The sequence below is a fragment of the Acanthochromis polyacanthus genome, chromosome 12 (genome assembly GCF_021347895.1).
Source record: "Acanthochromis polyacanthus isolate Apoly-LR-REF ecotype Palm Island chromosome 12, KAUST_Apoly_ChrSc, whole genome shotgun sequence".
NCBI lineage: Eukaryota > Metazoa > Chordata > Actinopteri > Pomacentridae > Acanthochromis > Acanthochromis polyacanthus.
Genome location: NC_067124.1, coordinates 3,319,609 through 3,336,570, shown reverse-complemented (window position 1 = coordinate 3,336,570; position 16,962 = coordinate 3,319,609). Strand labels below are relative to the sequence as shown.

The 16,962-nt window shown below is 39.5% G+C and overlaps 1 protein-coding gene across 1 annotated transcript; it reads left to right on the top strand.

The window, feature by feature from the left end:
- Positions 1-944: 944 nt before the first annotated feature.
- LOC110966189 (polyadenylate-binding protein 1A) lies at positions 945-6,917 on the top strand. Its single transcript, XM_022215477.2, has 15 exons — positions 945-1,805; positions 2,112-2,305; positions 2,483-2,598; positions 3,106-3,245; positions 3,329-3,423; positions 3,565-3,702; positions 4,011-4,106; positions 4,243-4,515; positions 4,679-4,769; positions 4,921-5,043; positions 5,164-5,306; positions 5,795-5,879; positions 6,040-6,170; positions 6,345-6,435; positions 6,554-6,917. Exons 1-14 carry the CDS (start codon positions 1,613-1,615, stop codon positions 6,432-6,434), a joined length of 1,908 nt encoding a protein of 635 aa, XP_022071169.1. The 5' UTR covers positions 945-1,612; the 3' UTR covers position 6,435; positions 6,554-6,917.
- The last annotated feature ends 10,045 nt before the right edge of the window (positions 6,918-16,962 follow it).

Below are 16,962 nucleotides of genomic sequence, written 5' to 3'. Positions count from 1 at the left end.
TGGCAAGGAGGGCGCAGCTCCCATAGGGGAATGTTCATGTGGTATCTCTTAAACCCAACCCTCGAGTGAACAGAAGTACAGTAAATGGCAAGGTAGACATCAGCAGACTTCTCCCCTCTCCTTGTTTTCACTACAGTACTACCAAGATAATACATGCCGTGCTTTGTTTCAAGTAGTCAAATGATGATGACAATGTCCTAATCTTCATGAGCAACGTTTAGTAATTGATCAATGCACTGTAGATGGCATGTAGTTTGCACTCTATTCACCCCCTTGCAGGTGTAATACCAGCACTGACTTCTTAATTAACATTTACTGTCATGGTAAGTAGTTACAAAGGATGATCTGGTCTGTACTGAGATGTCAACATCAGAATATTGGAATAGTGCCCTAATCTGATCCTGCTAAAGCAGCAATAAATATATACCACAATATCGTTTTATTCATAAAAAGGCAAAATAATGGAGATATTACACACAGCTGATGTAGGTGAAGAGACATGAACCCCTAAATTCAACCAAGGTGAGTTTCCAAGTAGCCACATCTAATGATTTTTTTCACCTTTTGTTTGCAATAGAAAAACGCATTTTAAAGAATTTACTAAACGGTTAGCATTTACAGTTCAAAAGAAAACACTGAAATACTGGTTCTACAGGAATTTCTGCCTTACCCTGTCTGACTGGATGTAAATTGATTTACTCGGAGGACAATAAATGAATATTGTTTTACACTATTAAACAGTTGAACATACAAGGTTTATTTCAGAGGGGGAAGTGTAAATAAATTAGTAAGGCATTCAACAAGAGTGCGTAGGACAGTGATTACTGAAAGTCCTCATTCCATGCAGAGAGAAATCTGTAATGGTCGAAATTAAATATAAAGTATCGCGAGAAGTGTGACGTGAACCCTAGTGGTGAACGCGCCGTGGTTTCGACTGGAATCGGGAAACAACCTCCGCCGACCTTCCTTTCAGTCCCGTAATCCGTCTGCGTAGGGTGTGCTCCGGAGCTAGTCTCGGCACACATTTTATTATTATGAAACAAACCAAAAGCTAGAGAGCACACGCAGACATATTTTTATAAGAAAAATAAAAAAATCGGTGAAGCAGGATTTGATTTGCCAACCCCAAGCAACGCGAAGAAGACGCTGCCTTCGAATACGAACGAAAGACGGAACGAGAAGAACGTTAGCAAGCTAAGCCGTTAGCGTCATTGTTGAAAGCGTGGGCGATTAACGTTAACCAGTTATATTGTTAACCACTCATTTGACCTTTAAGGAATTTGTTCTTCCAGATATAACTGTGAATTGTACTATTTGTTTCGTACACTACAGGCAGTTTCGGTTTGTTACTGACTGTGTTAGAGTTCAAATTCCAAATCGTGAAGTACGCGAGCCATATCGGCGAGGCCACGTTCCGACATTTTGCTAATCAGGCTAACTAGCCCACGTTGCTAGCTGTTAAGGTACTTGTGTCTGCGCTCTTGTAAAACCATCAGGAGACCGACGAAAAGGAACCCCTCCTTACTAAGGTTAATTTTGTTAGACTGTTGTCAGCAAAATATCGAGCTAATATATACATTTTCCCATTGCTTGAGAACACGCGTCGACCGACATGAATCCTAGCGCGCCTAGCTACCCTATGGCCTCCCTCTATGTGGGAGACCTGCACCCAGACGTTACCGAGGCCATGCTCTACGAGAAATTCAGCCCGGCTGGGCCCATCCTTTCCATCAGAGTCTGCAGAGACATGATCACCCGTCGTTCCCTTGGCTATGCCTATGTCAACTTCCAGCAACCTGCTGATGGTAGGTTTACCTGAATTTAACAAGGACAGAGTAACATGGGCGATGTGGTTCTAGGACTCCATTTTAACCATGTGCTATTCCTAGCATGAGTATCTCTGTTCGATTAAGCGTCAGTGGCATGTTTGTCATTATGTCGCCCACTTCAGATTAAATGTTGAGCTGGCACTGAATTCATTAAGTTACTAATATGACACGACACATAGTTTTACCTGTATGCAAGTGTAAGTCGTTGTAGTAGGGTAAATACACACGATGATAATCTTGGAAAACCTAAAGAGGTGTTTTTTATTTGTGGGCTGTTTTTAGCTGAGCGAGCCCTGGACACCATGAACTTCGATGTGATCAAAGGCAGGCCTCTCCGCATCATGTGGTCACAGCGTGACCCTTCACTGAGGAAGAGTGGAGTAGGCAACATCTTCATCAAGAACCTGGACAAGTCTATCGATAACAAGGCCCTCTATGACACCTTCTCTGCATTTGGAAACATTCTGTCCTGCAAGGTAGGCAGTGCAGCACTTCTGTCTTCTGCCTGTGTGTTGTGTGTGAGAGTTTTACATAGAGACCACTACTTCGCATGACTAAAGACTGCACCAGGTTGAACTGGAATTGAATGCGATGTGTTTAGAAGCACGGTGTTTGTGAATGTCTATGACATCCTAAAATCTCCCCTTTTCAAGGTGGTTTGTGATGAAAATGGCTCAAAGGGTTACGGCTTTGTGCACTTTGAGACCCACGAGGCTGCTGAGCGGGCCATTGAGAAAATGAACGGCATGTTGCTCAATGACAGAAAAGTGTAAGTGGGGCTACTGTTACACTTGTGATTTATGTTTGAGGTGTTTGATTAACATGCAAATTTTTTACATCTAATCAAAGTTTGTTTTTTGTGTTTAACTGCATCTTGATGTAAAACACATCTACCCATCATGTTTGATGTACTTTCTGTTTTCCTGCCACCTCATCTCAAAGAAACGTTTAAAACATCTGACAGCAAGAACTAGGGAACGTTCATAGCCTTTAGTGTGTTAGTGCAGTACTGATCAGAATTACTACATTCAAGTTTGAAGCCGTTGAGCTCAGTCATCACAAGAACTCCTGGTCAAGACTAGTAATGTCTGGTCACACTCCATACAGTGTTCCAAAATGCACCCTTACATTGCTAATGTCCACGCTCCCTGCACAGGTGGACCCCCATTACTCACTGTGTTTAATTCATAATGCATTCTCTAAATGGTCATTTACAGAATTCATTTTGTAAGGGTGGTTGTTGAAATGTGTGATTTATTCTGTTTTCTATTATCAGATTTGTTGGACGCTTTAAATCGCGTAAAGAGAGAGAGGCTGAGCTTGGAGCTCGTGCCAGAGAGTTTACTAATGTTTACATCAAGAACTTTGGGGAGGACATGGATGATGAGAAGCTAAAAGAATTGTTTGGCAAATACGGTAAGGTACCAGTTACTGTTATGGATGTTACTGGTATGATTTGGTCTATTAAACAAGTGTTAATTAACCGTTTTATTTTGTAGGGCCTGCCCTTAGTATCCGGGTTATGACTGATGAGAGTGGCAAATCCAAAGGTTTTGGTTTTGTCAGCTTTGAGAGACATGAAGATGCACAAAAGGTGAACATGTTGTTTTCTTTGTGGATTGTGTCATCTGAATATTTGGCATATGAAACACTACTTGTGCAGCTTACTTTAAATCAGTATGAAAATGTCTTGTGTTTAGCTAGTTTCATTTGACTTCTGATTATTCCATTGTAGGCTGTGGATGACATGAATGGTAAAGAACTGAATGGCAGACAAGTGTACGTGGGCCGTGCACAGAAGAAAGGGGAGCGCCAGAATGAGCTGAAGCGCAAATTTGAGCAAATGAAACAGGACCGCATGACCAGATATCAGGTTTGTTGGCCTTGTACTTAGTGTATTTGTATGTGTCAGTTCATAACATGGAAGGGATTTTTTTTTTTTATGGAAGGATGTTGTACAACTGATTTGCCTTCTTGGTGCTGAATTTCAGTTAAGAAACTGCAATGATGTCAGAACAAATACTTGAGAACAGCTGTTTCAGGAATGTTATGCTACGATCCAGATACATTTCAACTAGTTTGAATCTACAAGACTGAGTGGATTCACGTATTCTTTAGTTGTTATTTTGTTTGTCTTTACCCTGACGGATTGTAATTTCAATATCATTTTCAATACATTAGGGTGTCAATCTGTATGTGAAAAACCTGGATGATGGCCTGGATGACGAGCGTCTGCGCAAAGAATTCTCTCCATTTGGAACCATAACAAGTGCTAAGGTAGAAGCTTAAGTACTTCATTTATAATATTGCACAATATTTTTTGTTAACATACCTTTTTTTTAAAAAAAAAAAAAATCTAATTTGATAAATTTTTTTGGTGCTTGAAAAGGTAGTAAAGTTACTTCTCCCGTAGGTCATGATGGAGGGTGGACGCAGCAAAGGCTTTGGCTTTGTGTGCTTCTCCTCCCCTGAGGAGGCCACTAAAGCTGTAACGGAGATGAATGGTCGCATTGTGGCTACAAAGCCGCTGTATGTTGCCCTGGCTCAGCGAAAGGAGGAACGTCAGGCCCATCTAACCAACCAGTACATGCAGAGGATGGCAACTGTCCGTGCTGTGCCCAACCCTGTCCTCAATCCATATCAGCCTGCTCCACCCTCAGGCTATTTCATGGCAGCTATACCACAGGCAAGTTTCTCAACTTCAGCTAGTTTACAAAATATGAAAAATCTACAAATTAACATTTTAAAATTACTTTACCTTGCTACTTAACATCAGGCTGCTTCAATTAAATGTATGTTGTTTGATACCTTTGCATGTTTTGACAAATCTTTGTCTTCATCCTTCTCAGGCCCAGAACCGTGCTGCATACTACTCCGCCAACCAGCTGGCCCAGCTCCGCCCCAGCCCTCGTTGGGCCACTCAAGGAGTGAGACCTCAACGTAAGTAGTCACTTGTAACTCCTTTGATTCTATGCGTTTGGAACTTAATAATTTAATCCATTCTGTGAATTGTTGGCAACCTTATGCTCTGAAGGAATCGGTAACAGTTCTCTTGTACCGTTTAAATAGTCTGTTCTTTCTCTTCCTTCAGACTTCCAAAACATGCCCAGTGCTATGCGGCCATCAGCACCAAGGCCCCAGACCTTCAACACCATCCGTGCTGCAGCGACCACCAACACACAGGTCCCACGCATGATGGCTTCCCAGCGTATGCGTAAGTATTTTGTTTTTCACATTACAAGAATCTGCTATATTTTGTTTCCGTGTCACTGCCTGTTAATCAGCTGACACTGTTTTGATCAAACCCTTTTTCTCCCCACCTTCCCCACTTCAGCCACTCAGGCACTCAGCCAGCGGCCTCCCAGTGCTTCAGCCACTGCCGCCCCAGTGCGTGCCATGCCCCAGTACAAATACGCTGCTGGTGTGCGCAATCCTCAGCAGCACATGGCCTCCCAGCCACAGGTCACCATGCAACAAGTAAGAATATCTTTGACTTTCTCTTTGTTAGTAGAAGTCACTCGATAATCGTTAATACATTCATTAACGTGGTTGTTTAAACTTAGTTAAAAATGTACTACTCCCAGAGAATGAATAAGAAATGTGCATAGGAGTGTAGTGCTTTTGATAATAAAAATGTGAAATTTTTCTACAATATAGCACATATTACTCTAGCTGTCTGAAAACTTTGCTATTCATGACAAGTGATTGTTTATGGAACCATAATCTGCTAATAAAATAAGGTATGAGTGTAGCAATCAAAGTTTGTTAGACAGAATTGCAAGTAAGAATTTGAGACTGGAGCAGTAAAATGTTACCTTCTTGCAAAACTCAATATTCACTTACTCCCTTTGCTGTGTGGAAATGGATTGCCATAATTACTCATTAGTTGTGGTTGTGCAGTGAGTAACTTTATGAACACGCTCAAATTTGCCTCCGCTGACTCAAGTCGTCTTTTCCTGCTTTAGCCGGCGGTCCATGTCCAGGGACAGGAGCCCCTGACTGCCTCCATGCTGGCTGCTGCTCCCCCTCAGGAACAGAAGCAGATGCTGGGTGAGCAAAAGATCTGATCAGATTTTCAAGGAATGTAGTTACAAGACTGTTGTGGGAAGCCAATAAAATTCTTCATAATTAAGCTGATTATCACTTGGCTAGACTTATTTCATTAGGATCAGTATTTGTTATGGCTGTTGACTGTTCCTCCATCTTTCAGGTGAGCGTCTGTTCCCCCTGATCCAGAACATGCACCCCAGTCTGGCGGGCAAGATCACTGGTATGCTTCTGGAGATCGACAACTCAGAGCTGCTTCACATGCTCGAATCACCCGAGTCACTGCGCTCAAAGGTCAGCTGATTTACGTATCTTTGAATTCATTGCTCCTCTAAATTGACATGATGGGGCTTGTGTGAAATGTTGACAAGCAATAATTGTATGTGGCATAGGCTATTTATCTTTTTTGAATGGTTTAGTGGAAAATGCTCCGTATGCAGTGGTTCAGTGAATGTGTTGTGGTTTTAGGTGGATGAGGCGGTTGCTGTGCTTCAGGCCCATCAGGCTAAGGAGGCTGCTCAGAAGTCCACCACCCCTGCTGGTGTTCCCAGCGTCTAAGGTCTGTGTGAAGAAGGGATTTGTTTATAAGTAAAAAATGTGCAGTAGATGTCATTATTCAAAGAACTATACTGTAAGTGTTGATTTTTTTTATATTTATTTATTTTTTTGTCTTGCAGATAGAGCATTTTGAAACCTGCTTCACCGATGGAAAAAGAGAAAAAAAACTTAAACATTGAAAAACCTAAAACTCTGAAAACATCGCAAAATGATAAATTATTTCTTAAAAAAAGAAAACAATTGACTCTGCCAGGTCTAGGAATGGTTTGACTAGACCTTGATCATAAACAAAAATTTGTTGAAAAAAAATAGCAAAATAGATAAAATTGTAAATTTGATTGCATTCCTCTGTTTTATGTCATTTTACTGTCAGTGCTCAGAATATCAGCCATGCTCAGGAAGGTGGTAACTGAGCATTATGGAAGGTGATTTGTATCGTAAACTACTGGCTGTAATAAATTGTCATTAAAAAAATTGCCTCTGTTTAATGACTCATCAACAGTAATGCTAATATGCAAAATATCAACACAATTATAATCATTAACATTACAGAACTTTGACAGATTTATTTCACTGGGCAGTGGTAGTTCGATGAGGTGTTTGCCTGAGTTGGTGTTAGCAGTTCAGGAGTGTTTTTTTTTTTTTTTTGTATGATGAAGAATACTTCCACCAGGTGTCACTATCATTTAGTGCCTTGTGAACTGCACAGACTCCATTTGAACCTGTACCTTGTATTGCAGCTGTGTGATGTATAGCTGTAGATTCGTTTACTTGAAATAGACAGACCTTTGCAACAGTATACTCAGTGTACATACAGTGGACTTGCATCACCATGGTGAAATAGCTGTAGATGTATGCTTGTATGTGTAGAAGCGGGACAGATGAGCGTAAATACAGAACTGAATGGCAGCTGCTCACAGTCATCCAATTGTGACTTCCTGTAGAGACGTTTTGCATTGGCAGGCTTGGTAAGTTTTCAATTTTTCATCACAACTTTCTGCCGTGATAAATATTTAATTTTGTGATACTTGAGGCTTTAAAACTGTTGATTGGGCAGGGTTTGGACACTTGCTTTGGAAAGAGGAAATGTCAGAGACCAAGGTTAATGGGTGTCTGCATATAACTCCCCAAATTATGTTGAGCTTCTAATCTGTGAACATGTTTTACGTTTTGACCAGGAGAGTTGGAGACTGGTATTTTTAAAATATGTAAATGAGTGTTAAACTATTGTGAAAGCCCTTCCATATCCAATGTGGAGAAGGCTTGTGCACCCCCATGTCTTATCTGTCCTCATTTCCATTAGTGACTGTCCTCTGTTTATTGTATTTGTCTCAAAGCTCTTACAGTTTTTCTTACCTCACCAGCTCTGTTTACTTTCTTGCACTTAAAATACTTAACAGTCATAAATAGTGTTTGCAACAAAAATACCATTTAATCCCTTCTTCCCTCATTCAAACATAGATAACCCTTACGGGCAAAACAAAGGGGTTCTTGGAAGCAACAAGTATCTAAAGGGTGAGGCAGCCTTGGAGGAATATGGTAACAGCTGTTTCTTTCTCTTATTTCTGGAACATTGTGCTGTCAACCCAGTCTACCTCTTGCCTGCACTTAAGGATGTTTTTTTGTGTTTTTTTTTTTTTTTATCTTTAAGATTCAAACCTCATGCAGGATCGTCAGCTGATCTAGGAACACTACAGACATTAAAATTTGTCTTCTACTGATACTCATTTACAAAGGGGACCTTCCACATTTAATCGTGTCATCAGTGTAAGAAAAGGAAGTTAATTGTGAAAGCACCACTCTATGTAACTTTTCAGTGTCTCCCCCTGAAACTTCAGCATGACTGCCACTGGCTTAAGATTAGCTTTAAACTGGACCAGACTGAACATATTTCAAAACTCAATACAGTACATAGCTGACCCAAAACAACTTTCTGCAATGATTTTATAGGATTATCTAGCATTGACTCATGTTTGGTCAAATCTGTTTGTGGTTCACAAAGTGAGGATTTCCAGTAAATTCCTTTCATCTTCACTGTTTGATAGGTACATGTAAAGCACCATCAGAACACAGTGTGTGTGTGTTCTCAGAGGATTCTTTGTGTTGGTTCTCACGCTTCTTATTCATTTTTGGCAGGCGGACGGAGCTGTTCTGAAGACAGATTACAAAATCCTGAGTTGCATACATGAACGCTTTTGTAACTACAGAATGCCAAGCATGTATGTTGATTTTCTGACCTCCACCTATTGGTAAAAAAACCCTCAGCTTACCCTAGATTAATGATTTCTGGTTTGTTTCTCACTTGTTTGTTTTGGTTGATCTAATTAGGCTTCACCTTGTGGAATCGTTGATTTAAGTAAACACTCTTGTTTGTCAGTGCAGGATGTAAGTGGCAGTAATAATCAAAACTAAAATTCCTCTGCCTCATTCGCCACTTGCTCTGTTGTCTCTTTAAATAATGATGAACGCACTGAGAGCTATCATGTAATCCTCTCTATCTTGGATTAGGTTTGACTGGAGCTTCCCTGTCTGCCAGTTCACCAGCAACATCTTTCCTGTACTGTGTGAATAGTGATCCTGTGGAAACTCAAGCCACATTAAGAATAAAAAGAGGGTGTTTTATATATTTATACAAAGTAAGTGATAGCATTTCTGAGCTTAAATCACGTCAACTTTAGTGTACATTTATATCACACTCTAGTACATCATATTAGTCATATTTCATAACATTTTTCTTTATACTAGGCATTTTAAATGTCTTTGAGATATACTTTGCTATTTTTAAATCGGATGCCTAAATGTCAAAGATTTTATTTGGCAAGCAACTTAGCTGATTCAACAATAAATAGTGGGAAGGACATGTTGAATTTTCCCTCGATGTGATATAAATGCAAGTACTAGTGATTTAAATAAATTGCTTAATATTAAGCTGAAAATTCATTGCTGGGTCTATTTTTAGTATTACTGCTACTACTTATACTAATATTAATGTTTTTATGTACTTATTTTTAGTCAAGTTCCTTTTCACAATGTGACAAACGAAAGTGTGGTGCTAGTGTAGCGCTTAGGACAAAATCTCGCGATGTCATTTGAATTTCTGAGCTAGAACGGGAATAGCGAACAACAGAACGAGCTCTGTAGGGCTGTTGTCGTTCGAAACGGAGCGGATAGGTGGGACCGAAGACAGAGGAAAATAAGTGCTAGTACCAGTGGGGAAGTAATTCACGACACTGCAGCGAGACCAGTGAATGATTAGTTGAAACGCTTTTGAGAAGCTGAGCGTTACTTCTTTGTTGCTGTCTCAGGAACAAGTGTCACTAGCAACAGACGGTACGTTCTCATCGTTTCTAGCTAACCTTGCTAGCCAGCTGCTAACGTTCGCTCTGTTTGGTACTTAGTTAGCTGGCTGGCATTCTGGTGACCGTCAGCAAGACTAGCTGAACGCTATGGAAAATTTCCTGTGGCTCACAGGTTTGCTTTGCTAATATTGTACGCCCTACTTTCTTTCTGGACAAGTGTGCCACACAGTGATAACTTGATAGCTAATATAAACTGACATTGGACAGTGAACTATGTAGCTAACCTAGCTATCAATCTAACGGTATTGAGAAGTTTAAGGCAACGAGCAGTACAGAACGTTATACCAACTGTTTCCGTTATCATTTATTTATTTGTTTGTTTATTTAATAGGGACAATGTAATTAACATAGTTTCAATACAGTTCATAAATCTGATTTATGTTGCATACAGAGTTTTAGCTACAGCTAATTCTCTAATTACTTTTCAAATCACAATAGCTGCCTAACAACCGACGTGTGTTTGATAGATTTCAGTTTTTTGGGCGTTGAGCTGTATGTTTCCAACACAGTACTGCGGCAATGTGTTCCTGGATTTCAAGAAAAACACTGGAAGCAACACCAGAAAAAAGTTATGATTTCCCAGTTTTGTAACGTTATGTCTGTCACACAGTCATTACATTGCCACATAAACCATAAACCAGGAATATGTGTGAGACATATATTTGAGAAATGTCTAAGTTGGACTTCTAGCTGCTTAATACTTCTTCCCAGTTATTACATTAGCTTTGTGTATTATAGAATTTGTCAGACATGCAAATGGGTTTGTTACAGTTTTTCACGATTTTTGTAATACTTGCCAATCCAAGCTAAAGACTGCCTCTCACTTTGGAGATGGTGTGTACAAGCTGAAAATATGGATTTGCAGTGTTACCACATTGGGGCCGAGACTTGATGCTTGTGATGAGTCTGTCAGTAGGAACTGAGAAGAATAATTGTTTAGCAGAGAGAGGAACTACCATGGTTTTTCATTAAACCAGCATGTCACACCATTTTATGAATAGGACTTGGATATCTACACCCTTGAAATTGCCTATAGACATGGAACTGCAGTTCTTTTGCCTTTAAATACATTAAACACATGTGACATAGGTGTTCCAGCTCCGCTGTGTCGGTATACAGTTGAACAGATCAGAAATGTCTGGCTCAGCTACCTTTGCTAGTTGTAGCCCTAATCGTTTACAAGTTTTTCATTATATAGTCATGAAGGAGTTTGTTCACATAATAGGCAATATGTGTGAGACCCCAGTCTTTGACTTTTTGAGCACATATATTTTGTAACAGCATGTACATATTGCAAACTTAAATTCCTGTTGAATTGTAAATTGTTGATAGCAAATATTTAATAAACCATTGTGCACTTTGTTATTGTAAGAAATATATACACACTCTTCAGGAATGTGGAAATTGTATACTATTTCTCTCAGCGGTCCTCCAATTTGCTTATCATTGGTGGCTAAGAAACCTGAGTACTTGGTTCATATGTTTTGGCACACACTGCACTTGCATTTTTTTGCTTGTTAGGCCTTTTGACCAAACTATGTCTACACACAGCCTAAATTCAGTAATCAGTTTTTTGTCTTGATTGAGAAAGTCTGTTCAGAGGTTTATGTCTGTATTCTTTTTGACAGTTTGAATACCCAGTGTTGTGAACAGTTAACTGCAAGTTATTTGTGGTATATCTGCCAAATAAGTAGCTAACAAAGATAATTTGCAGTGTTGCAAACTCATTGCTTATAGCAGTGGCTACAACCTAAGCTACACCTTTCTGTAGTAAATCTAAGTGATGGAGTGTTTTCTTATCCTTGATTTTCCAAAACATTTTCAGGACCAGTGAGTTCTGGATCTGGCCTTTCTATGATACTGCAAAACTTTTAGCCCATGTTTGGCCTTGGCCGTTTTCAGTGGGGTGTTTCTTTGGTATATTTTGCAGTTTTTCTGTCACACCACTAATATACGTCTGTTTGCTCATTAGAATTATTACCATGTTTTTTCTACCATGTACTTGTTTGATACACTTTCTCCACAGTCTGATTGGCCATCATCCTTCACATACACTTTGCAATCTTTCTTCCCTATTGTATGACATACAGCGTATTTCCAGTACAAACAGGGTGAACAGCTGAGTAATGTGCTTTGGAGGGCTACTTCAACAGCATTTTATGAAAGACTAATTAATCGCTGCATACTTACCTAACAAATTGTTTAATCATTTTGGAAAAAATGTGTTGAAAATGATGCCTTTTCTTGACTTTCATTCCACCCCTACAGAGTTCTGTTGAGGATTTATTCACATTAATTTATTGTAAGGTGACTACATTTAACATGTGTCTTGAGTGCTGAAGGCAGCTCTCCAGAGTCATCAGTGTTTGGGTGTCAGAGGCCTCCCTGTGCTTAGCAGCATGGTGTCTAGACCTGTGTGTTCTTCCAAAGAAAGGTCATTGGCCCAGTGTGGCGACCTGGCCTGTGTTCTCAGTGTGTGTGTGTTTGTCAAGACCTGTGTGTAACCTCCGTTTGTTACTCTATGGTAAACACAGCTGCAAGGCTATGCAGCAGACCAGTGGCCTGGCTAACACATTAGAGTACTGTCACTGATCACAACCTGCCTCTACATTTTTGACCCATTGTCAGTCAGTCAGACATGCAAATGAGTTTGTCTCAGTTTTTAGCGATTTTTGCAGTACTTGGTAATCCAAGCTAAAGATGGAGGCTGGCTCTCACTTTGGAGATGATGTACACAAACTGCAAATATGGATTCACAGTGTTAACACATTGAGGACTAGACTTGATGCTTGCAATGAGCCTGTCCGTAGTAACTGAGAAGAATTAAATATTGAATATAAAAAATATTGAATTTCCATTCAGGGATGAATAAAGTGATTCTATTCTAGAATAATTGTTTAGCAGAGAGAGGAACTACCATGTTTTTTACATGAACATAATCAGTCAGATCGACTTCTATAATAGTTAGTAGTTTGTCAGGTTTGTTGAGTTCAAATTCATAGATCTTGTAACACCACACATTGTATTTCATGTTTCAACTTTTTCTAAAAAGGGTGTTCTCTGAACTGCAAGGCAAAAGTAGTCACTATGCCAGTACATTGAGAAACATCCAACATCCTTAGCCAGCATGTGGTGTTCATTTAATAATATTTTTTATCCGTGCCCCCACAAAGTCAGTCTGTATAAAAGTGTAGCATTTTCGCACTAATCCAATTTTACATGATAAGATTACGGTAGTGTTTTTTAAGATTGCATATAAGATTTAAAGGCTCATGTGTACAGGTTTCAGACAAAAAGTCTGTATTGGCAGCATTGAGCAAATAGACGAAAGTGGAAATGAAGAGGCTTTGTTTTTGTTTTTCATGGTGGAGCCAGTTGGCCTTAGTTTTCTAGGACCGTAATATTGGACTTAATTTTTGTGTGAGCGTTTTTAAATTCTTACCAGAAAAATATATATTTAGACAAGTAATACAGTGGTTTGATTTTATTTTATGGTGTTTCCAAACCATATGTTTATTCTGTAAAAGAGAAAACTTTATTCATGCCGATTAACTGATAAGTTTAGCAAAAGCATTACTACTTGGGAAAAGTGGTAGTAAAGATTGAATCTTTTTGTAGTCTGAACTTGTAGTGAGGGTTGCATGATTATGTCCAAAGTTGTAATTATTTGTGATCAGTATGAGTGTGATTTTTTTTTTCATGATTATTCATTGATTTGAGGAAAATCTGTTTTTATTTAAAGAGAGCATTGCTTTCACTTCCTGGTAATTTACAAATCTTTGCATCATAATTAGGTTTATTACTTATTCACAGGGCATATCCTAGAAGCAAGATGTAACAGAAACTGCATCAAAATATTTCACTTTCATATAGGTTCCATACAGTAATCTGGTGTTGCCATTATGGATAATCAAGTTGATGCTGGACAAGGATAGGTTTTCACTGAGGTAACTTTAGTGACATTGTTCCTCTCTGCCTTCATGCCCTCATATTCCCAGTTTGTAGTGTGGTTTTTTTCAGTTGTGGAACAAGGTTGGTTGTGTTAACTGACAGACACAAGCGTCATGCATTGTTTGCACAAAATTTGTTCTTGTTTAACACCATTAAATCAAAAGTACTTGCAAACATCAGATAAATATTTAAAGGAACCTTTCTTCACGTTGTGCATGATAAATGTTGGGGATTTATAAACTGATAACTACAATGTTTAATTCATGCCTTTTAATTTTGCTCATGTCTTTTCGTCTTCGGAAAGGGGAAAAAAAAGAAAGCACACCACCTTTCAAACTTTCTGGATATGAGAAGCCAGTACATCTCCTTAGGATATTAAGAAATACACCTTGACAGGCTTGCTGTCATCATTGGTAAGCTATTATTGAATAATTGCTGTTTTGGGTAGGAGTTTAGAAATAATGAGTTTCTAAAGAAAATTTTCACAGTCACTCAAAAGTGTCTGGAGAAGGACTTTGAAGTGCGACTTTTATAAAGCACAGGTCTTCTAGAAAACTCACATCTCGATGCTTTTGATGTTCTTTATTGAGACATAAGCATAAGTGCAATGAAGTCGCGGCAGATGTGTAGCACAGCTCTTATACTTATGTTGAAAGGATCCACAAGTTTGGAAAGGAGCCGCTGACAGAATGGTTTCCTTGTACCTCTTTATTGCTATGATTTGGAGGATGGGATTGCATACATTTTTGTCTTTAATATAAGGTAAATATAATTTTGCTCTGTAGTACTTTTGGATATTTTGATTCTTTGTGTTACCAGGGGAAATATAATTGCAATTTACCGTCTAATTACACACACCCTCTTCCTGAGCGCTCAGCTCTCTCAGCTGAGCAGAAATGCCAGGATGCTTACCTCATTTCCTCCCATCTTGAGTGAACTGAGGGAGAGAGGAGGGGAACAACTGAATACTGTACTGGCTTTGTTGGGGTCGGAAACTTTTTCTTCTCTTCTACCTGCACACTTGCTTTGCCTGCATTTATACATCAACAATGCCTTCATTGTCTATACTGCTTTGGTGGTTATTTTATTCTTTATTATTTTGTATAGGGTCTAATTCTACATCCAATGTGTGGACTTGTTTTTAATTTTATTTCCCATAATCTTATTGTTCTCTTCTGTTTTAATAGTGGGTATTGTATATAACCTTTACTCTGAAGTAGGGCTGGGCGATATGGCCAAAAAAAAAATCTAGAGATTTTTTTTTTTTTTTTTTTTTTTTAGTCATCTTGGACGATTACGATTTTAAGTGATTTTTGTTGTTTCTTTGCGGTCTGTTTGCTATGGCTAGTGCTAGCCATGCCACACTCCCGTAGCTGCGGGCACTCTTCCCATTCTTTAGGATGCCTCTGCCGGAGGTGCTGAAAGAGGTTAGTTGTGCTGCTACTCTTCGTTTTCACAGTACCTTGCACATGACTGTAGTTTGCTCTGTGTCAGTCTTGTCAAAGCCGAACCACTTCCAGATAATCGATGTAACATGAGGCCCTTTTCTCGAGACCAACTCTTCGTCTGCTGTTCTGTCCGCCATGACGGGGATGTGAGTGTTTTGGTGGAAGGAGATGAGAGGCAGAAGCAAACGCCAGTGTACAAGTCGTGAAAGGCAGAAGAAGAATCTATATTGTTATATATTTAAGCTCGCCTCGATTTTACGATTTGGCAAATTTTCAAATCGTCATGTTGTAAAAAGACGAATTAATTCGATTTATTGCCCAGCCCTACTCTGAAGGATTCCAAATTCATCACACTGATATGTTTTCAGTGTTTTCTCTGAACACATGAGCAAAAGTTTTAAGCTTTCATTCCAATACAGACAGAGCCACAACCTCAGTTTTTACTTTGCTCCATGTTGTGGTGAAAATAGAAGGACACTGTTTGACTTTTATCCCACATCAGTCAACAGTGGCTCAGCTTGCCTGCCAGGAGGTTGCTCTGTGTCTGTTCATGATGCAGTGGAAGGCTTGCTTGTACATTGACAGTCCCCTGCCCCATAGAAGCCCAGGAATGTGCATAGAGACAGCATTACACATAAGACAGGCAGGCCAGGAATGCAGTTAAAGTGATACAGACTGGTCCACTACACTGGCTCAGCTGCTGCATGTTTCGCTGTTCACATCTGACTGAATGCCTTTCTCATTCCTAGCCTGTCATCACTGTTATCATTCTTTGAACCTCCTGTCTTTGCTTGTCACTAGGTACATGTCATATATCTTTGCTTATCTAATTACTTGTGTAGACTGGCGACCTGTTCAGGGTATCCCCTGCCTTTGCCCTAAATCAGCTGGGATAGGCTTCAGACCCCGCGTGACCCTAATGAGGAATAAACGGTATATAGATAATGGATGGATAGGTACTCGTGTTCTCTTTGCAGCTTTTTTTATCTGAATTATTTCACATCATACCTCAAAATGCCAACTCTAAATGATAGCAACCTCACAGTCTGTTGGTGGGTGGTTTCCCCTGCTTCATTTATATGTGACCCCACACACCCTGCTTTCCCCTTATAGAAACACAGCTCACTAGTGAGTCTCTACTGGCTAAGTTTAGACCTAGTAGGATTCCAGGTCTAACCATCAGCTAATTGGAAATATGGGAATTCGCCTGCAGTTCTGAGACTGAGTCAACCAGGGTGATCCTCTCCCTTCTAACTAAAGGAAGGTGTTAGTTTACCTTCCATGACTTAGGCAGCGCTTGGCTTTGTCTGGGCCATAGCTTATGCCACTGTCTTCAATGTTCCTTTCCCTTTATTTTTATGGAGAAAAATCAAGTGGAGTTTCTCTGGATTTTTTTGTTGTTGTTGTAGAAGTTACAACTCAAAACATAGAAGATGAGGAAGCAAGTGCTTGATTAAGAACAATCAGTGGCAATTTATTCCCAGTTGTAATTATTCTTTGAAAATAATTATTTGCTGACCATGTCTGAATATTTTTCCACATTTGTTAGGATCTAAAAGATGTTAAAGGGGGTGAAGAAAGTAACAATGATTTAAAACCCAGGCTAAATAAAGAAAATTGAGACAAATTATGAAAAGAAAGGTGATGAATGTTTATTCACACAACTTAAAACAACAGGGAAGCCCATGCACCGCCTGGTAAACCTGAAAAGCCAAAGAACTAAGGAAACTACCAAATACTGCAGGCTCCCCAGCCACTGGAGGCCTGCAA

Bases quoted from the DNA above. Each gene is read 5' to 3' on its own strand.
- LOC110966189 (XM_022215477.2), top strand. From the start codon at position 1,613: ATGAATCCTAGCGCGCCTAGCTACCCTATGGCCTCCCTCTATGTGGGA. The intron at 4,770-4,920 runs GTAAGTAGTCAC...CTCTTCCTTCAG, and splicing joins TCAAGGAGTGAGACCTCAAC to ACTTCCAAAACATGCCCAGT. The intron at 5,307-5,794 runs GTAAGAATATCT...TTCCTGCTTTAG, and splicing joins CACAGGTCACCATGCAACAA to CCGGCGGTCCATGTCCAGGG.